At 42.8% G+C, this 25,608-nt stretch overlaps 1 protein-coding gene across 2 annotated transcripts in view; it reads left to right on the top strand.

Annotated features, from left to right (window-relative positions):
* LOC143930510 (synaptotagmin-15-like) overlaps window positions 1-25,608 on the top strand; it is a 218,436-nt gene that overhangs the window by 135,628 nt on the left and 57,200 nt on the right. The window contains exons 5-6 of one of the 2 annotated variants that reach the window (XM_077454865.1): window positions 1,566-1,736; window positions 8,388-8,508. In XM_077454865.1, the coding sequence (XP_077310991.1) occupies window positions 1,566-1,736; window positions 8,388-8,508 (292 nt within the window). The remainder of the gene's footprint in view (window positions 1-1,565; window positions 1,737-8,387; window positions 8,509-25,608) is intronic. The other variant, XM_077454866.1, reaches the window with a different exon arrangement.

Here is a 25,608-nt window from a genome sequence, read left to right as displayed (position 1 = left end):
ACTTATTCTCTCTGGAGAAGAGACACTTGAGAGGGGATACGACTTCAATTTACAAATACCATACTAGTGACCCCACAATAGGGATAAAACTTTTTTGCAGAAGGGAGTTTAATAAGACACGTGGCCACTCATTAAAAAAGAGGTTTAACCTTAAACTGCGTAGAGGATTCTTTACTGTAATGCCTTGTACACACTACCGGTTTTCCCTTCGGAATAAACTCTGAAGCTTTTTCCGATGGAGTTCCGACGGAATTCCCCTGAAACTGTCTTGCGTACACACGATCACACCAAAGTCCGATCGTCAAGAACGCGGTGACATACAACACGCACGATGGGACTAGAAAAAGGAAGTTCAATAGCCAGTAGCCAGTAGCTTCCGTCTCGTACTTGCTTCAGAGCATGCGTCATTTTTGGTCAGAACAGCATACAGATGAGCGGTTTTCCCGATAGGAATTGGTTCGGAAATATTTAGAACATGTTCTATTTCTCGGTCCGTCAGAATTTTCTTTTTTTTAAAAGTCAAATGAGGCATACACACGATCGGAATATACGATGAAAAGCTTCCATCAGACTTTTTCTGTCGGACATTCTGCTCATATATACGCAGCATAAGAGTGGCAAGGATGTGGAATTCCCTTTCACAGGCAGTGGTTTCAGTGGCGAGTATCGATTGTTTAAAAAAACTATAAGGTAAGCACCTGAACGACCACAACATACAGGGATATACAATGTAATACTGACATAAATACTGACATAATATCGCACACATAGGTTGGACTTGATGGACTTGTGTATGTTTTTTTTTTAACCTCACCTACTATGTAACTATGTAACTATATAAAAACCTGCCTATTAAAAAAAATAAAAAATAAACTTTGAATCACTAACCTGAAACAAGTATGGAGATAAGGAACTTCTGAGTTTACTCCAAACTTCCTGATGTGCATAACTGTTTTAGGTGAGAGATTCAGAAAGTATTGGAGCCAATGAATTAGTATAACAGACAGGCAACTAGCATATTTAGCAAGGGGTCACAAGCCTGATATGGTATTTATTTTCCTAATGACAGGTTTTTACTTTAAAATGTCCCTAATTTGAAAGAATGACAGCAAACCCAAAACAAAACAAATATCTTAAAAATGAGGAAATCGGCATGTTCAGCAGGTTTGTCAGGATTTTTCCTTGTGCTGTCAGACATTCAGATTGTAACTTTATTTGCTTGTGGCAGTACTCCAAAAAAATGTTCTTGTTCAAATGAATGTAATAGTTTGGCTTTATTTCCAAGTTTAAATTTGTATAAAACATTAATGATAAGCATGTACTGACAATTTACAAATTTTAAGGAAGGTTATTAATGAACTGATTAAAACAATACTGCCAAGACATTTCAGTTTTATAATATTGTAGAATTTGTTTTAAGAGTACATGTACTATTTTGAAAGCCATTGTATTTGGGAGAGGGTATAAAGTTTGGGTTCTGTAACTTAACTCTCAGCTTTTGGATATAATTTGAAGATACACCACACTCGTGATCATTTATAGACAATGTATCTGATTTTCTGCAGGTTTCTGGCAAAACATTACGTCAGAGAATTCTGAGATTTTCTGTCTATCATGTGGATAAAATTAAGAAGCACCATCTTTTAGGACAGGTTCTCTTCCCCCTGAAAAATGAGAATTTAGCAGATGATGGCAAGCTTGTCATTTGGCGGGATCTTGAACAAGAGAGTTCAGAGGTAAGAAGGTACAGAGAATTTGACCTTAAAGTGGAACTTTGGTCAGAAAATTAAGTCCTGATGGATCACTTCTGTCTGGCCCTTTTTGCAGGTAAATCTATGTAAACAAAAATAAGTGTCTGGAGGTTGATCTGCTGACAGCCTAAAGATTCACTGCCACTCAGGGGCACCAGGCTTTAGCAAAATGGCAGCCTCAAGCAAGAAGAAACAGGGGAAATGCTGGAGGCAATTCACAGAACACACTACTTTTGGCAGCATAATTAATAATGTGGAATGTATGCTCCTTGCGAAAGAACATTATTTTTATAAAGTTGTTATAAGTAAAGTTCCACTTTAAATTGCTTGACAAATTGGGGTTGATTTACTAAAATTGAAGAGTGCAAAATCTTGTGCAGTTCTGCAAAGAAACCAATCAGCCTCCAGTTTTTTTGCCAAAGCTTAATTGAACAAGCTAAAGTTAGAAGCTGATTGATTACAATCAACAGCCACATCGGAATTTGTACTCTCCATTTTTTGTAAATCAACAGTTGTATAACTTTAACAAAAACATAATGTATCCTTTGTAAAGGTTAGCAAAAGAAGGTAGGGGAAAAAAAGGCAGGAGGAAGGAAAGGGAAGGGCGACATATAAAAAGAAGGTAAAACGAGAGAGGGTCAAAAAAGGTAAGAAATAGGAAAATGGAGCAAAAAGAAAAGGAGAAAAAATCTACATTGGTATTTTGTTGGTTCTGCTGTTGTACAGTTCTTAAAATGGTCACACAATCATGCCATTATTCCACTGGCAAGAAATTACTTAGACTGCTTTCAGACAGATGCAATGTTGTTTATCCACACCGGGAGGGCAGTGCAGCTTACCCATGTGTTTGCATTCAGTTAGCTACGCTTTCCCACAGATTTATATTATGTCCTGCATGTCTGGTGTGTTTTCTGAAAGCGCACTAAAGATGCAGCATGCAGAAGTTTTGGTGTGCTTTCAAAAAGTGTACCAAAACCATGATACACAATATTACTCTATGGGAAAGGGAAGCTAACCTGCCCCAAACATGCGAGTAAGCTGCACTGCAGTCAAACCGCACCACATCAGTCTCAGAGCAGACTTAAACTACATATTTTGTGTGACATTTCACCAATGGTTTAATTTTAAATGAGTGACCATTTGCAAATGATTGGATAATATGAGGAGCGCTCAGGTAGGAAGAGCCCCAATCCCAAATATACCCACTGTATCCAGCCATTGTGCATTGATTTTTTTTTTTATTAGATTGAAACAGACTGGGTATTCATATATTGCCAATTGTGGGTGTCATTTAACCACAAAACAATCTCCTGGAGATGATATCTTCTTTAATTCTACATCTGTTTTCGTAAAATGGGTAAATGCCTGTATACAATTTGTTTAACATCACTGAACAGGTTATAACATGTTTTAAAAGAGACAAATTGGGAGTTAGTCTTGATATATTCCCTATTATCCTTACTTACATTGTTCTTTAAATGTCCTCCTTTGAAGTATTCTTGGCAGCTTCTTAAGTCCTATCTATAAGAGACCAGCTATAGACCTTCTCAAGGAATCTCACCTTCATCTCCCCCACTTCCAGCTCAAAGATCTCTAATGATAGACTTTAAATAGGCCTGTACATAAATCTAGAGTTAATATTTAAATTATTAATTTGAGTCTGCTTGAGAATGCACTGACACCCTGAGCTCTCTCACTATCTTGAGATCTACAGAAGCTCTCCGGTCCCCTGGACTCGTTATTTGTTTCAGTTTCTCCCAATCTTCTGCAGCTGTCCTCACTCTCCCAGTCCTGTGGGCAAGGAATCCCCCCAATTTGTGGTGCTGTCTCTTTGCAGGACCCTGCATTTCTTGCAAAAGAATCACAGGATGTGGACATAAAATAAAATCTTCCCAATGGGGATCATAGACAAAATACGAAAACTTGACAGAAATGTTAACTGTTCCCTATTCCACCAAAAACAAAAAAAGAAACGTAGCTTGAGCTGGGGGCTGCATGGTGTTCACAATGGAAAAGGCAAGTTCAGCACACTCAAGAAGAATTCCTAGATCTAATGGGACTAATTGATCCCAGACTTAGTTCGCTAGTGCTAGTGTAATCACAAATCAGAGTTTTTTTTCAGGCTTATTTATTTATTTATTATTTATTGTTTTAGTTAGCATCTGAAGGAGCTTATAGCAGTATTAAACCCAAAACCAAAAATGTCATGTTTAACAATGTTATATATTTACCAATCATTAGATATTGTGGCTACTGGATAAATTAGGTTTTCTAAAGCCGCGTACACACAATCAAACAATCGGGTGGAAAAGTCCGGCAAACTCCCGCCTATATAAGTCGCAGCGCATCGCCATTGTGAGCGGAGGATGCCACGAGTCAACATCTGAAGAGAAGAACAGAAGAACAGAAGGCGGCGGCGACGACGACAGCGGCGACAGAAGACCGGGCCACCGAATGTAAAAGAGCTATAAGAAGGCGCGGTGGCCCGGCAGAAGAACCGAAGAGGGGGACACGACCCCCGAAGAGGGGGACAAGACCCCCGAAGTCGGAAGAAGAGACCGGCGGCGAGGAAGAAAGCCGGGCTCCTCCACTAGCAAAAGAGCTAGCAGAAGATAGTGGAGGAGTCCAGCGAGAAGACCCCCGAAGACGGAAGACCCCTGGAGCTTTGCAATAAACTATTTTTACCCTGTGTTGTGTTTTTTTCATACTTTTTTCACAGGTGAATGGGTAGGGGTACATTGTACCCCATACTCATTCACATAGGGTGGGGGGCCGGTATCCAGGGGCCCCCTTATTAAAGGGGGCTCCCGGATTCCGATAAGCCCCCCGCCCGCAGACCCCGACAACCAACGGCCAGGGTTGTCGGGAAGAGGCCCTTGTCCTCATCAACATGGGGACAAGGTGCTTTGGGGTGGGGAGGCCGTGCAGCCCCCCCTTTCCCAAGGCACCCCCCATGTTGAGGGCACGTGGCCTGGTACGGCTCAGGAGGGGGGGGGGGCGCTCGCTCGTCCCCCCCTTTCTTGGCCGGCCGGGTAGCGTGCTCGGACAAGGGTCTGATGTGGACCTGGGGGGAACCCCCACGCTGATTTTTTCGACGTTGGGGTTCCCCTTTAAGTCCATACCAGGTGGCGGGGCCAGCTACGTCTCCTTCGCGGGCCCCGCCTTCCTGGAGACCCGCTCGAAATGAGCGGACTTTTCTCCGCGTGTGTGGGCGAGTCCGTTCATTTAGGGCAGATAGTACGGCGGACTTAGTACGCCGTATTAGTCCGCTGAAAAAGTGCCATGTGTGGGCAAGTAGCCCGTTCGGAAAGTCGGACGGACAGTCTGGCGGGAAGTCCGCCAGACTAAGTCTGTTGGATAGTCCGCTACGTGTGTACGCAGCATTAGGCATTTCCCCCCTCTGTTTTCACCCAGTGATTTTGCCATTTACACACCTCCTGCCTTAGAGTGCCCTCACTCTGAATAAAGGAGAAGAGGGGGCATCATTGAACAGCATAATTGTCAGTTTTGGGGAGGGGAGTGTTAGATGGACTAGCAGATTTTTATACAATTGAAGACAGGTGCAGTCTATTGTCTCCACTGCAGGTGGCGCTCATCCACAGTGGCAATGCAGGTGGAGTAGGAAGTTGAGAGGAACCTAGTTCCTCTATCGATTTCTTGGTCTGATTGGATGCCGGCGCCCCATGTGACTTTGGTGGCCTTCCTGGGTCAGGCGAGTCCATTTTGGACCCTGGTTCCCAGGCTTGGTGTGCATTTCACGTGTTGCTAGAATAGGCACAGGTCACCTGTCTGACAAGTACAGTACTTAGCATCAGGGAGGGGTTCCAGATGAGTAGGAAAAGCACGGGGATACGCCATCCTTCCTGGTAGCCTCCCCATTTGGGTTCGGACCTGCCAAGCCACCATTAACTTCTTCAGACTGCACTGTTGGCACACCTAAGACCTTCTGCCACTACTCATTGTTGATATATCCTGTGAGTGTTCCCAGTCAGGTGTCTTCCTGCTGGGCTTGTTGTGAATTGCCTAATTTAAGTTACAATACATTTCCATTTTCTGCAACTGGAGCTTTTCTGACACCGCACCACACTGCACCTACCCCCACAGGAACAAATTTAAGTCAAACTCCAGGTAATACTTTATAAATCGGTTACAGCAAAAAAAATTTTTCCTTTTGGGATAAAAGGTTGTACATAAATAAATAATAGCTGATCATTTTACACACCCCCGCCAGTCCTAATTGGTCTGTCTCATCCCTGTAACTGCAAAAGAGCTTTTCTGTTGAAAAACAGTTTTACTGGCTGGATTGTCAGAAGAGAACAGGAGCGATAAAACCTAAAAACGGGAACTAATACAGCCATCACATCTAATGAATGGTAAGCAGCAATAAAGCAAAATAGCTTTCAAAAAAGTACCACATCCAATAAACAATAGCAAAAAAAGATGTCTCACAAGAATTACTTGTGTAGTCAATGGTGGTTTTTAAAGGCACAACAGGAGACACATACATTTATATAAAAAAAACATTTTATTTAACACATATTAAAAATTGTGTATTAAAATCCCCTGCAAATGTATGAAATACAGGACATAAATGACCATTAGCACCAGATCGTATATCAATTATCAATATTATCCAAGTAATCTTGCCCAGTTCTGAATGGTCGACGTGTTTCACCTAATTTGTAGCTTCTTCAAGACCATATGCTTTTGAGGGAACAACAACTAATGCCGGTAATTGTGGAATTCCAAAGAACTAGTCTGGGGGGTTGACAAAGGGGACTACGATTTTGATGGTTGCATTGGTGGGATCCCATTAGTCTCATAGGCAAACATATGTGTCCTAAACACTCCCTATGTTGCTAGAGGATTGTTTGTGCTACCCTGTTTCCCCTAAAATAAGACCTAGTGTGATTGTCGGTGATAGCTGCAATAAAAGCCCTACCCCCCAAATAAGCCCTAGTTAAAGTCATTGTAGGTCTTCTTTTCAGGGTAGGGCTTATTTTTGAGGAAACAGAGTAGGGCTTATTTGGGTGGTAGGGCTTATATTGCAGCCAACACCGACAATCACGCTAGGTCTTATTTTAGGGGAAACAGGGTAGCAGCATGGCGTGCTACTCCTTTGGTTCGTCCCTCCTATGTGTTGGTGGGTCCTAGGGGCGGTGCCAGTTTGCCATGGGCTAATGTGCCTCTGGGAGATTTTTCTTCTGGCACAGTCCTTGTGTCCATGCGGCTTCGCTTCCACATACAGACCTGCGATATGCGACTGGTTGGGGCATGCCATGTCATGGTATCATTGGGCAGCGCTGCTGCATTGTGACATCATCAGCCGGAGCCATGTTTAGAATGGACTTGATTGGCATGGTGGGGGTATATCAGGCAGCCTCCCTGGGGATAACAGACACATGGCAGTGGCTTTACAGGAGGAGGCAACATACAGGGTAAACAACATGACGATGGCTGGTCTATGGGCTCTGTAGGCCATTTTACCATCTTAGTGCTGGCTTCACTGATATATTTTCCTCTCTGGATGGTATTCTAATTTTGGGAGATATGATGTGTGAGGAAAATCTGTGAAAATTTGGGCCACATTGAATATCCTTTTATTGTGTGCAAGGTGAGAGATTGTGTATTACATATGCCTTTTTCACTCTTAACTAGAGCCATTTTGTGTAGATCTATACGTTTATGGTTTTGTTTGCTTGATCATAGATCATACTCTAATGCTCAGTAGACTGCACAGTCCATATATAAAAGAAGTTGTATACCAGGAGTTAAATTAACTTTAAAAGCCCTCCCCTCTTTTCATGTGAGCGTTACTTATCTATGATGGATTTAGTTGTTTTATATATTTGTTTAAATACAGATTAGTAGCTGGCTCTTCGGTCCCTTCTTTTTAGTTGGGCTATAAGCATCATTAAGGCTGGTTCTCCTCCCTTGTTTCATCCTGATCCCTATTCTACAATGCAGGTTGTTTGTAGGTTAAGACACCAGCAAAGTATTTGTGTAAGTTTTTTATGATTTACCACATATTACCTTTTTGTTTTGAACTACAGTAAATACCCTTAGAATAATGTCCCTGGTTCCCTATTGGTTTCACCCTATAGGGCCTTTTTCCACCTCTGTATGTCTCTGCTCTCCCTTTGGGCTGGTTACACCTAGGTCCCTTTTGTCCACTCCCCAGACTGGTTCTTTGGAATTCCACCGATTTCTGACATTTATTGTAAAATTGAACAAGACTACTTGGATGATATGAATAATTCATATACCATCTGGCGTTTATGGTCATTCACTGCATGTCCTGTATTTCTTTGAGTGGTGCATTTGCAGGGGATATTCCCCATGAATTTGGCTATCTCTGAAGCCTTTTAATAAACTAGTTTTCAATATGTGTTAAATAAAATGTTTCTTTTATATAAATGTATGCATCTCACGTTGTGCCTTTAAAATCCACCATTGACCAAAGAAGTAATTCTTGTGAGGTATCTTTTTCTACTAAGCTGTGATATAATAAAGGTTTGCTTTTGGGTTAATACTGCTTTAAGTAACTATGTTGCAGGAAACTAACTTACAGTTAGTGGACATTCTGTGTTCCTATCTTGGTAATAATCAATTATGTCTTTTTACCTTTTTTACCAGCCACCATCCGAATATGGAGACATACAGTTCTCTCTAAGCTACAATGACTACCTTGGACGTTTGACAGCAGTAGTACTTCGAGCAAAAGGACTACAGTTCCAAGAAGACCATGGGGTTGTCAGTAAGTAGAGCTGTCTTTTCGAATTTGTGAGTTTTATCGTTATTAAATTGTGACTAAATAGTGATATCAAAATTTAAAGATTAAGTAAAGCTTCAGCAATAAAAAAAATAAAAATAACCCCTGCAAGACAAAGGCATAATGAGCTAGCATACTATGCATAGTATGCATAGCATACTAGCTCATTATGAATTACTTACCTGAGATCAAAGCCCCCTAAGCGGTCCTCGTTCCCCTCCTCTGATGCCGTCATCTATCCTGGAGTGACTTCCGGGTATCACGGATCCGGCGCTTTGACTGGCCGGAGCCGTGATGACATCACTCCCAAGCATTCGCGCTGGTGCCGTCACTAACGGCATGATCGCCATTAGAAACGGCACGCTCAGTGCGCCTGCGCCCGATGTCTACAGCGCATGCGCCATAGACATTGGTGCAGCTAGTTTTGCAAATATCTCCTAAACCTTTTTGGTTTGGGAGATATTTCTGGCACCTACAGGTAAGCCTTAATCTAGGCTTACCTGTATGTTAAAGTGGTTGTGGTATGGCTGTTTACTGCAGCAGACTGGCACAGCTGGGTGAAACAACGTCTGAGGTCCTGAGCACTCTGGAGAAGGTTTTCATCCAGCATATCCCTATACTTGGCTGCATTCATCTTTCCCTCGATTACAACTAGTCCCTGCAGCTGAAAAACACCCCTTCAACATGATGCTGTCACCACCATGTTTCACTGTTAGGACTGTATTGGACAGGTGATGAGCAGTGCCTGGTTTTCTCCACACATACCGCTTAGAATTAAAGCCAAAAAGTTAGCTATCTTGGTCTCATCAGACCAGAGAATCCTATTTCTCACCATCTTGGAGTTCTTCAGGTATTTTCTAGAAAACTCCATGCAGGCTTTCATGTGCCTTGCACTGAGGGGAGGCGTCCGTCGGGCCACTCTGCCATAAAGCCCTGACTGGTGGAGGGCTGCAGTGATGGTTGACTCTCTACAACTTTCTCCCATCTCCCGACTGCCTCTCTGGAGCTCAGCCTCAGTGATCTTTGGGTTCTTCTTTACCTCTCTCACCAAGGCTCTTCTCCCCTGATAGCTCAATTTGACCGGACGGCCAGCTCTAGGAAGGGTTCATGTGCTGCCAAACGACTTCCATTTAAGGATTATGGAGGCCACTGTGCTCTTAGGACCCTTAAGTGCAGAAGAAATTTTTTGTAACCTTGGCCAAATCTGTACCTTGCCACAATTCTGTCTCTGAGCTCTTCAGGCAGTTCCTTTGACCTCATGATTCTCATTTGCTCTGACATACACAATGAGCTGTAAGGTCTTATATAGACAGGTGTGTGGCTTTCCTAATCAAGTCCAATCAGTATAATCAAGTACAGCTGGACTCAAATGAAGGTGTAGAACCATCTCAAGGATGATCAGAAGAAATGGACAGCACCTGAGTTAAATATATGAGTGTCACAGCAAAGGGTCTGAATACTTAGGACAATGTGATATTTCAGTTTTTGTTTTTTAATAAATCTGCAAAAATGTGAACAATTATGTGTTATTCTGTCAATATGGGGTGCTGTGTGTACATTAATGAGGAAAAAAAATGAACTTAAATGTTTTTAGCAAATGGCTTCAATATAACAAAGAGTGAAAAATTTAAGGGGGTCTGAATACTTTCCGTCCCCATTGTACATTTGCTAGTTATGCGAATATTGTGAATTAGTGTTTTATACTTTGTTCATTAAGTTTTTTCTTACACATCTTTGCAGCATGGGTCACTTATTTATTGAAAATAAAGCCTTGATTTGCAGACAGACCAAAATACATTACTATAAGCCACTAACAGCAAGGTGCTTCAGTAATTGCCAATTAAAGGATTACCAGATGGGAAGACACCCTGCATGCATTGAAAGCATAGTTAATAAAGCATTCAAGTAATTGCATTTTTTATTAAATACGACTGTGCTTTAAATAGTGCTTTAAAATATCAGCATATGTTTAGTTAGTGGTTTTATGATCTCCACACTTGAACCCATTTCACAGAGAAGGAGTGCACTCTTTTGTTTAAATGTTGTTATTCCAACACTGACAACCATGATTTAACTGGGAAATTGATTGTATGAGCATTTTTAACAAGTTTTTATCTAAGCTGGCCATAATGAGCATCATTAGTGACAACTGAGCAGACTAGAAGTTATCAGATGACCAATAAAGAGTATTTCGGTAAAATTAAATTCTCTATCTCAAGGATTTTTAGGTATGCTTCCAAGATTTTGAAACTGAATAAAGTGTATGTAAACACTAAATTCTTTACAGTATGCTTTCGACAATACATTACTGTATAAAGTTACCTTAACCACTTAAGCTCCGGAAGGTTTTACCCCCTTCATGAACAGGGCATTTCTTGCTATTTGGCACTGCACTACTTTAACTGGTACCCAAAAGTTTGGGTTCAATAAGTTGTTGTTTTTGTTTTCAAAATAAATTTAAACAGAAAGAAACAAGAACAGGGCCAGGTGCCTAACATAAGGCGTTCTGGTATAACATATTTGAATTATACAAAAATTATATATAGTACATTCTATGTCATTTATATAGGTAACCTGAGGCTGCATCATTGAGGTAGGATTTCAAACAATGTACTGACAGTCGTGTAAGTGCAATTTCCATTGGCTTGGGTGCCCCTATGGGAACCTGCTGTGCCCAGAGGCCAAGGAAATCAAAGTGTTTGAGAGGAACATTGGGAGTTTGTCTGTACAAAGGTGCATGTGTACTTTCAAGTCCCATGACCAATTTAAGTGATCATATTTGAGAGCCTGAATACAAGTGATTTCGTAGTATGGCTATTCATAGCTGGAAATATACCTGTAGGAAAAGGATAGAAGCGATAGAAGAAGGGGGGGGGGGGGCAGATTAGTTAAGGAAAAGGAAGGTTATAGAGATAGGAGGGGGAGGGAGGGGGAGACAGCGAGCCTCATTCTACTGAGGTGTTGCCAGTCCAGGGAGTGGGAACACAATTTTGAGGTTAGTTAGTGTCTCAAGGTGTGCTTGCCATTGAGAGTCTGTGCTTCAGTTTATCTGAGATAGAGTAATGCCTCAAGATACTCCAGTTAAAGGAAAATTGTGCTTGTTTATCTAGAGATTTGGCTTGCATCTCCTCCATTAGCATGATGTCGTTTATCTCTCTCACCCATTCTATAAGAGATGGGGAGGGGGTAGATTTCCAGTGTCTAGGAATTAGTTGCCGACCTGCACTGAGGAAAAATTTTAGGAGGTTGTGCTTTTGAGATTTAACAATATGTAGTATGTAGTATGGAGTATGGAGTATGGTAGTATGGAGAGGAGGGCAATGGAAGGAGAGGGAATGAGTGGTTTGTTGTATATTTCAGTATGAATTTGGAAGATTTGCGCCCAAAACAGTTGGATCTCATCGTATTCCCATCAGGTTGTACATACCTTTTGCAGAATTACATCTCCAACAGATGTTGGTGGCCGATGGGAACATGATCTTGAGGTCAGTTGGCACACGATACCATCTAGATAACAGCTTGTAGTTTTCTCCTGAGTGTAACTAAAGATAGATGATTTGTGCTTAAAGAGAAAGGCTTTACTCCACTCCGCCTCTGATATGTCTCTCCCAAGCTCTTCCGACTAAGCTTTCGTGTATTTGGGTAGAGTACTATGAGTATGGTCTAGTATCATTTTGTAAATCAGTGAAAGGGTGCGTCTGGGGGTTTCTGAGATTGTGCATAATTGCTCAAAGCTAGTCAGGGGTCTGTGAATCTGTTTGGAGTCATGAAGTTTCTTACAGCAGGAGGACAAATGTAAACGAGTGAGCCATGTTATGTGGGAGGGTGTAGTAGTATGGTTCGTCACATAGGTACCCAGGGTAAATTGTTTTGCTGTAGGCCAGGAGATTCTGTTATAATTGTCTATAGTTTGGGTTGACCTGTCCTCTGGGAGAGCTGGGTTGTCAAATAGCCGGGTGAGTGGGCTCGGTTCTGTGCATAATGAGTAGTTCTCTTTTCTGCGGTACCAGATTGCTAAGGCATCCTTCGTGAGGGGGGACAGTGTTGGAATAGATTTGTAGGTTTGGTTGTGACCCCAGAGAAGTGCACGAAGGTAGACAAATCTTGTTCCACCAAAGTGGAGGCTTTGATCAGAGGACAGGGGAACCACTCCAGACCTCAGGAGACCACTGCCGATGTGTGATAGAGCTCAAAATCTGGAAGGCCAGTCCCGCCTTTAGAAGTGGGGGTGCAGGAGAGCTTATGTTTCAGTCTTGGGTGGTTACCCTTCCATACAATTTTGATGGCCATGGATCGAAGAGTGCGGAAGAAAGCGGATGGCAGAGTAATCGGTAGGGCTTGAAATAAATACAACCGTTTGGGGAGTATGTCCATTTTTAGCGTCTACATGCGACCAAAGCTTGACACTGGAAGGTTCATTCTGCCTTCTGAGAGGTGTCTAAGTTTTGTAAGTAAAGGGCTAAAGTTCAGTGCATATATATCTGTTATATGCATTGTGATAGCTGTTCCAAGGTATGATATGGATTTTGTTTGCCATTGAAAGGAGAAATAGTTTTTTAGAGAGGAGAGGGTAGATTGTGTTAAAGAGAGGTTCAGTGCTTCAGTTTTGGAGATGTTCAGCTTATAATTGCTGAAGTGGATCGCTGCAAGTATGGATGGAATGCTGATATGGTGTTGAGTCACGTAGAGGAGAAGGTCATCCGCATACAGGGAGAGTTTACATTGAGCGGGGGGGGTTTGTATACCATGGATGTTTGGATTTGCTCTAATGGCTTGGGCTAGGTGTTCAATTACCACGGCCAACAGGAGTGGGGAAAGGGGGCAGCCCTGCCTGGTGCCGTTGGTGATCGTGAGCTTTTCCGATTGGGTTGCGTTTACTAAGATTGTGGTGGAGGGTTTGGAGTACAGGGACATAATACATGAGAGCATGTTTGGGCCTACTCCTATCTGGGAGAGGGTGGTTTGGAGAAAGGGCCAGCTGACCCTGTCAAAGGCCTTCTCTGCATCACAGGAGATAAGGCAGGTCAGTATGTGGTTGTGTTGAGCATAAGCTATAAGGTTATAAGCTTTGCATCCAGGGAAAAACCTACTTGGTCTCTAAGTATTGTCTCAGGTAATAGAGGTGAAAGGTGATTTGATAACATTTTGGAGAATAGTTTTAAATCTATATTTAGAAGGGATATTGGTCTGTAATTGGAGCATAAAGAGGGGTCCTTACCAGGCTTCAGGATAACTACTATTTGGACTTGGAGCAGGGTAGGAAAGGGGGTGAGGGTCCCGTCTATGGCATTAAATGCTTTTGCCAAGGGGGGAGCCAGCATGAGTGGAAATGTTTTGCAGAAACTTGGGGTGAGCCTGTCAGAACCAGGGCTCTTACCATTCTTAAGATTTTTTATGGCAAGTTGAAATTCAGCCTCGGACAGGGAGGAATCTAATTCCTCCGTGTCAGAGGCTGAAATGGTTGGCAATGCAGTTTCCTAGATATATGAAAGTAAGTCTTGTGTCAGTTTACTTGCATGGGGTGAGACTGGTTGTACCTGGGGGTGAGATTGTATAAGGGGGAGTAGTATTGGCGGAATTCTTCGGCTATAGCTGCATTGGTCAGTATTTTGCCTTTTGTAGAGGAATTGATGAAAGGGATAGGTTTCTGCATTTGTCCTGGTTGGAGTGTATTTGTGAAGTGTCTGTTGCACTTATTAGCTTGAGAGTAGTGGACAAATCACCCTTTATCTCTCGCCAGGGTAGAGCATTCTGCAAAAATTCTGAGGAGGTCTCTTCTAATGTTGGTTAGCTCTAGTTGTACAGTGGCGTCAGGGGTTCATTTATGGGAGTCTTCCAGGGAGGCTATGGTGTTCAGAAGGCGTGTTATGTCTGCCATGTGTGCTCATTTAATTTGGGAGCCGTGTTGTATGAATTTGCCCCTGAGAACACATTTAAGTGCTTCCCAATTTGTAAGTGGGTTGATGTCATCATGTGTGTGATCTTTTACAAAGTTTTTGATTGTCTGTATGATGTCTTGGGTGCAGAGTCATGTAAAAGTTTGTCGTTCAACCTCCAAGAGGATCTCTTCCAATGTGTGGGGATGTTTCCCAAATTCATGTGTATGGGTGCATGGTCCGACCATAAGGTGAGGCCTATGGAAGTGGTGGGGGATTAATCCATCAAGGATTGAGAAATGAAAATGTAGTCTAGCCTACTGTAAGATGAGTGTGCGGGGGAGTAATACATGTAGTCTTTAGTTGTAGGATGTAGTATTCTCCACGCGTCTACTAGTGATAAGTTAGAGAGAAGTGATTGAATTTTGGTCAGAGAGGCCAGGGAGACTGATGACTCACCAGTCGAGGTGTCTAGGCAAGGTATCAAGGCGGCATTGAGATCACCTCCCAGGATTATGTTGGTTGTGCCGAATCACTTCAGGCACCACGTCACAGAGGAGAGGAACTGCAGTTGATCCTGATTTGGAGAATATGCATTAATTATCGTGTAGATCATGTAATGCACAAGGGGGAAAAAAGCTGGGGGACATGGGGGACAAGGGGACTTTATATGAAATACAACACTCAGGGTTGGCTGAGACATTAATTATAATATAAATAGTGTTCTGAGGTGACAATAATGGGCATAAAGCAATAATTCATTGAGTATTTAATTGAAATCAATCGGTAAACAATAAGAAATAATTGATACAAATACAATATATTACTATGTAATTAAATTAAATCAATAGTATAATAAATAAAATATGATTCGTATAATATCTCACAACATAATTTTATATCAAACAATATATCATAATAATAATAATAATAATAGGTATAATAACATAATAAATAATATATCACATAGTAAAAATAAATAGCAGCAGTACACCCAGAATCGACATGACCATGATGAACATATTATAATAAAAAATAAATAAATAATAAATAAATCAATGTCTCCACCCTTTAATAGAACCCATGGTATAAACTATGGATACTGTGATATAGCAGCAAGGGTAAAATCTCGACGCGTTTCGTGGACTTATATCCACTCATCAGGAGCAGCTGGTTGGGAATATCTACAATGAATTGTATGCAAAAAGTTAATAATGGTTTAAAATCAATTGATATAGGAAAGAGAGGGAGCAACACCTATGAACCTAGCCCTCTTACCTGCAGTAATATAATGTAATGGTAGAGAACAGGTAAAAAATAATAATAAATAGTAATTGGGATTAAATGTATCTGTGAAGAGAAAATTTGTTAGTCATGCAGTCATGCAGGCAGTGGAGGTTCATCCAGCTGTCGACTTGGAGGCTTCCATGTTTGTTGTTCTTGGATTTTTTCTGCCAACTGGTGGTGATAGGGAGTCCAGGGGTGGCTGCATGAAGTGGCTAATCCGAAATAAGGATTTGTGGAAGCTCGAATGTCCCGAAGAATTTTGGTAGGTCACCCAATGTGCGGAATGTCATGGGAGGCCAAAAGGTTAAACGGGAAACCCCAGCGGTATTTAATATTATTTGCTTGCAGAGCTCCAGTGAGTGGTTTCAGCAAACAACGCTTGTCCAGGGTCAGTTTGGAGAGATCTGGAAGTAAGGAAATCTGTGTGCCATTAAAGTATATGGCGTCTTGTGTGCGTGCAGCTTGCAATATGTCAGCCTTAATCGTGAAGTGCACTCTGAAAATCGCATCTCTGGGGTGTTCCAGGTTTGGATTTTCATGGCCTAGGGCCCTGTGCCCACGATCAAGCTCCAGAGGGGCATCTTTGTCTTTTTGGAGTAGTTCATTAAACATTGCTATGACAGCAGGGGCCAGGTCTTTGGTCTCAACAGATTCTGGGAGGCCGCGGATGCGTGTATTGTTGTGTCTGGCCCTGTTTTCTTGGTCATCTTGGTGGTACATAATTTGTTGAATCTGCAGGGTATGCTCATGTAGAATGGCTTCATGCGATTGTAGTGTGCAGACAGTCTCCTCTACACTGTGTTACACTTCCTCCAGCCTGTTTGTGACATCTCTGCACAGCTCTGACATCTCTTGCTTATATGAATGTTCAAGTCTCTGCACACAGGCTTCAAAATCTCCCATTTGGTTTCTCATGGATCAAATGACAGCCCTAGGCCTGGCCTGGACATAGTGGGGATGATTTACAAAAATTTCTACCAATGATGAAAGCTATACTACATTATGGCCCAGCATAGGCGTATGCAGGCTTGTACATATCCAGTCTGGTGTACTGGGGCATAGTCCAGGGATAAGAGTTCCGGAAATAAGCAGTGGGGGAGAAAAACAGATGCCAGTGTCAAAAGGCTGGCCGCACCGTGTTGTCACAATGTTGGTCCGCCTCTATGTGGAGAGGGACACGGCTTGGTGATGATCAGAATGAGGCTTGGAGAGAAAACACAGCACGGTGCCTGGCAATGACGTCACAAACATACAACACGTTTCAGAACTGGCAGGCTATTGGTGGAGGAATAGCCACGTTCCTTTCTGAAACTTGGTGGAGGAATAGCTGCGTTCCTTTCTCAAGCTTCACAAAAGAGGAGGATTTGGGCCACTCTGTACAAAATGAACTGCACAGTGGAGGTATGTATGACCTGTTTGTTATTTTAGAAAAAAAAAGGTTAACAACCCCTTTGATACTTATATTTTGTTAAGGAGATATTTATACATCTCATAAAATTAGAATATTATAAACAATAAGGGCTGACTGACTTTGGACTTGATAAAACACAGAGGACCAAAACCTGCAGATGGTATGGCTCCCTGAAGTGGAAACTTCACACCGGACCTTATGCAACTTGGATTCTGTACCTCTCCACTCTTCCTCCAGACTCTGGGATTTTGATTGCCATATGAAATGCAACATTTTCCACAGTCAGTGATGATTTGGGGAGCCATGTCATCTGCTGGCATTGGTCCACTGTGTTTTATCAAGTCCAAAGTCAGTGCAGCCCTTATCTTATGTAATATTCACATTTTCTAAGATACTGAATTTGGGGTTTTTACTAGCTGTAAAAGCCATAATCATCAAAATTAAAAGAAAGAAATGCTTGAAACATATCACTCGTGTAACGCATCTGTATAAAACATGCACTTTTAACTTTTTGAATTGAAATACTGAAATAAATTAACATTTTGATGATATTCTAATTTCATGAGATGCATCTGTGTGTGTGTAATATATATATATATATATATATATATATATATATATATATATATATATATATATATACACACACACAGTATAACATGCATGAGAAATTACTATGAGCTTTTCAGTTACTTAAAGCAGAAATACGCCCATTAATTTAACAGTTTCAAAAAACAAGTACAGTTACTCTTGAACCAAACTGTCAAACCATCCAATGGCCGGTGTCATAACTGATCACATGTGCAACATCATGGCAGTTGAAGATTAAACTGAGGTCAAGATGGCAGCTTCCTTGGCTGAAAATGATAGGAGGGTTTACTTCCACTTTAGAGAAGTAGAACTTCACACATTTTTGTTCGTCTTACCTACCTCCTCCCCCCTCCCTCTTAAACGTTAGTTTAAAAAATCTATTTAAAATAGTAAAAAACTTTTTTTTAATGTACTAAGCCTTAAAAAAAAAATGCATCCACCACATCTAGTGCATGGTAGGCTGCAATATTTTAGATTTTTGTTCTTGGGCATGGATGGGTTTTTTTTCATCAAAAAACAAACTTTATTGAAAGGAGAAGGAAACAGAGAAAAAGGCAGACATAGTAGGCATACATACGGTACAACAAGTAACATGGGCCAACCTGGCCAAAGCAGTATTGCATACATGAGTGCATTGGGTTAGCTGCGCTGTATAGGGTTAGATACTTATCATGGGTAAAGTCATTATAAAGCCATTTTGTGTCAACCGGGGAAGGGGGAGCAGATAGAGAAAGAAAAAAAAGGGGGAGGGGGAAGGGAACATAATAAGAGGAAGCCCATGGGGTGGAAGAAGCACAGAAAGGGAAAAGCAGAGGGGGGAGGGGAGAAAGGGATCAATATAGCAATGTTTCAAGTACATGTCTCCCCATCCCCCAACCATCTACTCCAGATATGCTCATATTTAAGTGGACATCCTCTATGTGCATAGATCAATTTCTTATACGGGAGGGTATTGTTAATCTCTTTCTTCCAGCGTTGGACTGTGGGGGGAAGGGCCTGCATCCAGCCACGAGCAATCACTTTTATCGCTAGGAAAAGCGTTTCATGTAAAAAGGTGCAAAGGGGTTTGTCAGTGTCTAAATCTGGCAACAGACCAAGCAGGCACATCTTTGGGTCAAGGCTAGCAGGAGAGCCCATCTGATCATGGAGAAAGTGAATCACCTGTATCCAGTATGTTTGGATAACCGGACAGGACCATATAAGGTGATGAAAGGAGCCTGGGGTGTGGTCGCATAAGCGGCATCCTGGATTATACATGGGTTTGAACCGTGCTATCCTCTGGGGAGTCAGGTATGTCCTATGTATGATGTACAACTATGTGAGGCGGTCCGACAGCCTGGGGGGGACTCTCTTCACATCCCCCAAAACTTCATCCCACTGCTTATCCTCAATGAATCCAACATCCACCTCCCATCTGGTCTTAGCAACATAAGCCAATGCCACGGTGCCTGGGAGACGGATGGTGGAGTAGAGGGTGGAAATCAACTTGGTTGGCTCAGCACCTGTGATTATGTCAACTATAGGAGGGACTGTCAGAGTTGGGTTGGAACCGGCGAATTGAGTCTGTAAAGCATGTCGGAGCTGTAAGTATCTGAAGAAGAGATGGTTAGGGAGTGAGAATTCTTCCTTTAGCGTTTGAAATGATTTGAGCCCAGTGTTAGTCATAATTTGGTGCATGTACAGGATCCCGTAACGTATCCAAGCTACGGGGCCTGGGACGGACAACAGTTCGGGCAAATGAGTGTTGAACCAGAGAGGAGTATAAGAGTGGACCTGCGGGGTCCCAAGTTTTTTTAGGGCTGTCCGCCATATCCTCCGGTGGTGTGTCAGCATGCTTTGTGATGGGGGGAACGTCTTGGCAATGTGGCCCTAAGGACTGACTGGAGTGGGGTATGGGCTGGGTCGTCAGGGAGTTTACAAAGTAATGTCTGGTATCTTGGTAGCTCGCTCTTGTCAAAATGATAAAAATGGGACAATTGGGAGGCAAGATAATAATCCTGGAATTCTGGAAGAGCAGCCCCTACCAATGTCACTGGGTTCTTCAGAATTCTCCAAGACAATTTGTGTCTGCTGTGACCCCATACAAATGAATTAAGAATTGATTCAATTGTTTTGAAAAACTTTTGTGGTATATACAGGGGTGCATGCCACACCAAATAAAGTATATTAGGTATAATTTTGACCAGACTGATGTGTCCCATAACACCCAGAGGTAGTCTGGCCCAGGTTTGTGTCTTGTTCTTGATCAGGGTGTAAAGGGGTTCAATGTTTAGGGGTACATAGTCTGTCAGCGATCTAGTGACCTGCACTCCTAGATACTTGGTCACAGAGACCCTAGGGAGATTCAGGGGAGGGTGTGGGTACAAGGGGAAATGATCAAGCAGGAGGATCTGGGATTTAGACCAGTTGACACTCAGACCCGAGTGACTACCAATACAGTCTATGGTGTGAAGGGCTGCAAGAAGGGAGGGACCCGAATCGGCTAAGTATAGGAGTGTATCGTCAGCATACATCCCGATCTTTTCTTCCAGATTCCCTATCCTAAGGCCACGGATTCTGGTGTCTGCGCGAACCATAATAGCCAGTGGTTCCACAGCCAACGCATACAGCATGGGAGAAAGGAGCAGCCTTGTCGAGTCCCTCTCTCCAGCGGGAACCGGTCAGAGAGCCAACCATTCACAAACACCTTGGCCCTTGGGGATTGATACAGGAGTTGGACCCATTGAATAAAGTTGGGGCCAAATCCAAATCCCAAGAGGCATTCCCACAGGTAGTTCCACTCCACGGAGTCGAGGGCCTTGGCAGCATCTAGGGCCACCACGACCTGCGAGCCGACTTCATCATGGGATCCCTGGATGTTCATGAGTAAGCGGCGGATATTCATGGCAGTGTTTTTTCCTGGCATAAAGCCAGTCTGGTCAGGGTGGATCAGTGAAAGAATGACCGGGTTAAGGCGGGCGGCAATAATCTTAGCCAGTATTTTAATGTCGACCTGTAGTAGGGGGATAGGTCTATATGATTCCGGATAGTTTGGGTCCTTCCGGGGCTTGGGAATTACTACTATTTGAGCTTCTCTCATAGAGGGGGGTAGGATTCCCATGTCAAATATGGATTCATAGAGGTTATGGAGTTTAGGGGTCAAAATTTCAGAGTAGGTGGCATAAAATTCAAGCGGTAGGCTGTCCAGTCCTGGTGCTTTAGAGGTTGCCATAGAGGAGATAGCCCCGGAAATATCCTCCTCAGTAATGGGGGCCTCTAAGCCCTTGTACACACGGTCGGAGATTCCATCGGAATGTGTCCGATCGGAGCATTTTGTCGGATATTCCGACTGTGTGTGGTATGCATCGGACTGTTTCCATCGGACCAAATTTTCCAACTTGCCGGAAATATTTTCCGACAAACTGCTCCAATCGGACATACTCCGATCATGTGTAGCCTACTCCGACGGTATGGTGCCACGCATGCTCACATTCAAATTCCAACATGGGACGGAGATTTATCTTCCAACATGACAATGATCCCAAACATACAGCAAAATCTACAAAGGAATGGTTCACAAATAAACGTATCCAGGTGTTAGAATGGCCAAGTCAAAGTCCAGACCTGAATCCAATCAAGAATCTGTGGAAAGAGCTGAAAACTGCTGTTCACAAACGCTCTCCATCCAACCTCACTGAGCTCGAGCTGTTTTGCAAGGAAGAATGGGCAAGAATTTCAGTCTCTTGATGTGCAAAACTGATAGAGACATACCCCAAGCGACTTGCAGCTGTAATCGCAGCAAAAGGTGGCTCTACAAAGTATTAACGCAAGGGGGCCGAATAATTTTGCACGCCCCACTTTTCATTTTTTTATTAGTTAAAAAAGTTTCAAAAATCCAATAGGTTTCGTTCCACTTCACAATTGTGTCCCACTTGTTGGTGATTCTTCACAAAAAATTAAAATTTTATATCTTTATGTTTGAAGCCTGAAATGTGGCAAAAGGTTGAAAAGTTCAAGGGGGCCGAATACTTTCGCAAGGCACTGTATCTCAGGGAGAGAATTCTGGTCCAGAAGTCCTAGAGATCAGGAAAAGCAGATGCCATCTATGTCCCCAGGATGTGGTTCTTCAAGAGGCTGCATCTTCTGGCAGACCAGACTGAACCCAGGCCATCACTCTCTCGTCTTCCTTAGGCACTTCCCACCAGGCATCCTTCAAGGCTGTGGCTGGGCTCCTGTAGTTGGGGCAGGAGGAGGAGAAGCAGGGCGTTGATCGACCTCTTGGCTGCCACTTGCCACAGCCTCCCACCGACTGAGGTCTTCCTGTGTATGAAAATGGGACATAGTTTTAGTTTTTTGCTCATCAATCACACCATTTTGAGCTCCTGACTTTTGCAAATAGAATGTTACCAAATAGAACAGACTATCATTCTGAGCCCAGCATTTTTCATTCCCGTCCCAATCATTTTTGGTCACTACTGTCTATTGAGATGTAAACCACTTTGTTAAATCACAACTTACTGATCAATAAGAACATCTAGTTAACATCATTAAATGTAACACAAGAAATATGTTCAACAATGCAATACCTGTCTCAAGCTGGGCCCCACCACATGTTGCTGCCTGGAAGGCCCAGGTTGGACGTTGGAAGCCTCAGCTGGGGGTGAAGGATGCCTTAAAGGAAGACGGTCGAGTGGTGGCCTGGGTACCCCCTGGTCTACCAAAAAATGCAGCCTCTGGAAGTAAACCATCCTGGGGTAATAAACGGCATCTGGATCTCCTGATCTCAAGGACTCCAGGTGCTTCTTTCTCTCCCTGAGATATGTAATCTTCATGGCACCAATTTTCCTATTCAGATAGGCCATGTCTGCCGTGGGGACCATGATCCGCACCAAAGAAAGAAGTTTCTCCAGCGCTGCCTTCCTCTTTCTTCTGTCGTAATAAAACTGGTTGTTGATCTGCCACAGGCAGGGCATCTCCTTGTATAGTTGGAGGAATAGCCCCATAAAATTGGGGTTTACGAATGGATCCATCTTGTCTGCAAGACACAACACAAGACAAATCCTAAAATACTAATAATGCTAATAATGCCATGAAAAACCCTCCTAATCTTGTCCCAAAATTGGCCTAGATAGAAGCATAGTGATGCACCAAGTTAAAAATGTTACCTTCGTTTGCACGATCCTCGCGTCCGCGCCTCACTCTCTTCCCAGATCGTACGGACGACACACGTGTGTTAAGTTTTATATACAGTATGCATGCGTGAAACTCCGCCCACCCCTGATGTTCTTTCTAGACTATTCCCCGCCCCTTCGCTTTCGGCGCAGTGGGGAGAGCACATGGCGGAGAGAACGCAGGTGCGCAATCACAGTTCCACTAACGAGGAGGAGGGGAAGGAAAGCCTGGAGCCTGAAACATCCCGATCCAGGAAGAGAAGATTTAAGGCCTCAAATATGTCTTTTGGAGAGATGTTGGAGATGGTGGACATATTGAACAGGTCCGACTATGATGGGAAGTATGGACCTTACCCAAACCCAAATATCAGAAAGGCCAAGATGACTAAAGTTGTGAAGAGTCTTCATAAGAATTTTGGGGTACACCGATCCAAGGATCAACTGAGAAAACGCTGGTCAGACCTGAAACTGAGGGAGCACGATCAGTACAGAAGGATCAAGCGTGTTCTTCAAAAAAGTAAGTAGTTGTCTTGTGTTCATATCATTATTCCTGCTTTGCATACTGCTCCATGTGCTTTGATTTCATGTTGTGCATTTTAAAATGGCCACTTTCAAGTTCATGGTTTCATTCGTTCGTAAGAAACATCGTTCTGCAGGGAGGTATTCCAGCTGAACAAAGTGTCCACAATAATGTTCTCACCTTGGAGCTCGGCCCAAAAAATCAATTCTACAACACTTCCAAGCAATGTTTCATATTCCGAATTCTGCCCTCAGTGTGCTAATTATTCTGTTTTTACATTCTCATAGGGGAGAGAAGACTCGGCAAGTATGAAGACACCAGGGACCACACCCCTCCCAAAGAAGGCCAAATACCAAAACCCGAAGCAGAGGAGCAGTAGGAGGAGGAGGAGGAAGGAGAGATCGTTGAAGTTGGGCAAATTGTCACCACAACAGGTGAGTGTCAGAGAACACAGCTTCCGGTAAGCTCATCAATGTATATCACCATATTTTTAATACATGGTGTGTTTTTTTTTTTTTTGTTTTGTAGGTGATGTGGAAGAAGATTCCCGTTTTACCAGTGAAAGTGCCCAGATCCTGATTGGGGAGATAATGGGGTGCAATCGGGATTTGGAAAATATACAGCAAAACATCAATGATGTGAAAAATAAAATGAAGAACATCATTGATGTTTTGGGGAGAGTGTGAAACAGCCCAAACTAGCTAGGCTTTTAGTTTTTAAATTTTAAACCACAACTTTTGTATTTTTAGAAAATCCAAATTTGGAAGATGCACAGAGTGTGTCAACATGCGCTATCTCCCATCATGAGGGATCAATGTACGTGTTTTGTGGAAAGTGGCTGAGCTGAAGGGGTTGCAGCCCCACAACATGTACATTGATCCCCCATGATGGGAGATAGCACATGTTGACACACTGTGTGCATCTTCCAAATTTGGATTTTCCAGGGGTGACACCCCATGTGATGAAGACAATATCAGCCCAGTTTGTACATACTCATGTCTGATATTGTCTTCACTTTTCAAAGTTGAACTTTGTAAGTTCCTGTGTTCTGTATGTTACGCTTTGATACATGCCTGTTTACACAAAAACACCAAGTACACAAAAATTAGCTGAAAGACTGTTTTTGATACACAAAATTTCTTGGTTTGTTGTAAAAACCTTTTCTAAACGCATGTGAATGTGCTTGGATTAAAAAGTTAAATTATCATCAATGTGTGGCTTCCTTTTTCATTGCGCCAAAGATGTATTTGGAGTGAAATTTTAGATTGCGGTGAGAATGGGAGTGATTTACTAAAGGAAACTCCACTTTGCACTCCAAGTGCAGTTTCAGGTGTACTTTTGCAGTGAACTTGTAGTGCATAGTGGATGTGCCTTTAGTAAAAAAACACCCACAGTGATGTGTTAATTTGGACAATAATGCCATTTTCCTGCCATGGTGCTGAAAATTAGCATGATTTTGGTCAGTAATGCACTACATACATTAGTTACCAAAAACAAGGTGTGTGTGTGTGTAGCAGACCCACAACATAATAAGATTATCTGAAGAAGAGACTGTCCCCTCATCTCGCTTTGAACTTGGGTTTGCACTGTTGGTGAAAAAGGCACCACAAGAAAAAACCTAAATTTACCTAGGAGACACCTAAAAGCAAGCCAAGCAGTAAATGAAGGAGTTTCAAAGTAAAATTTATTTTGAAAATGCCTCTCAGACATTGTCTGGCATATCAATGGCCCCCCTACCCACAAAGTAGTCCATGTATTGGGTTCTAACCTCACGGGCGTTTTGGGGGGCAAGCCAGGATGAGCAGGTTCAAGGCCCGTGAGGTTATCATAATTTTCAAGCAAGTCTGCTTCTTGTTGGCCAATTGAGACCGCATAGTTCACAGAAACTTTTTAAGAAAATTGTGAAGAACACAGCACGCCAGCACTATGTGATTCAGTTTGTATTCCGCCATGTGGATATGCGTAAGAAAAAGGCGGAACCGGCTGGCCAGTATACCAAAGGTGTTCTCCACCACTCATCGGGCTCTGGACAGGTGGAAATTAAAAATCCTCTGGTCTGGGGTGAGAGTCCTCATCGGGAAAGGCCGCATCAGATGGTTCGCCAGGTCAAACGCCTCATCCGCGACGAAGACGAACGGGAGTCCTTCCTGATTCTCCTCTGGGGGTGGCAAGCCCAGACTGCCACTCTGGAGATGCCAGTAGAACTCCATCTGTGCAAACACTCCACCATCCAACATCCGTTCATTTTGC

This window comes from Lithobates pipiens, unplaced genomic scaffold, assembly GCF_037356315.1.
Source record: "Lithobates pipiens isolate NorthernLeopardFrog02 unplaced genomic scaffold, aLitPip1_a1.2 Scaffold_25, whole genome shotgun sequence".
Classification (NCBI taxonomy): domain Eukaryota; kingdom Metazoa; phylum Chordata; class Amphibia; order Anura; family Ranidae; genus Lithobates; species Lithobates pipiens.
This window is presented reverse-complemented; position numbering and strand designations above follow the sequence as displayed.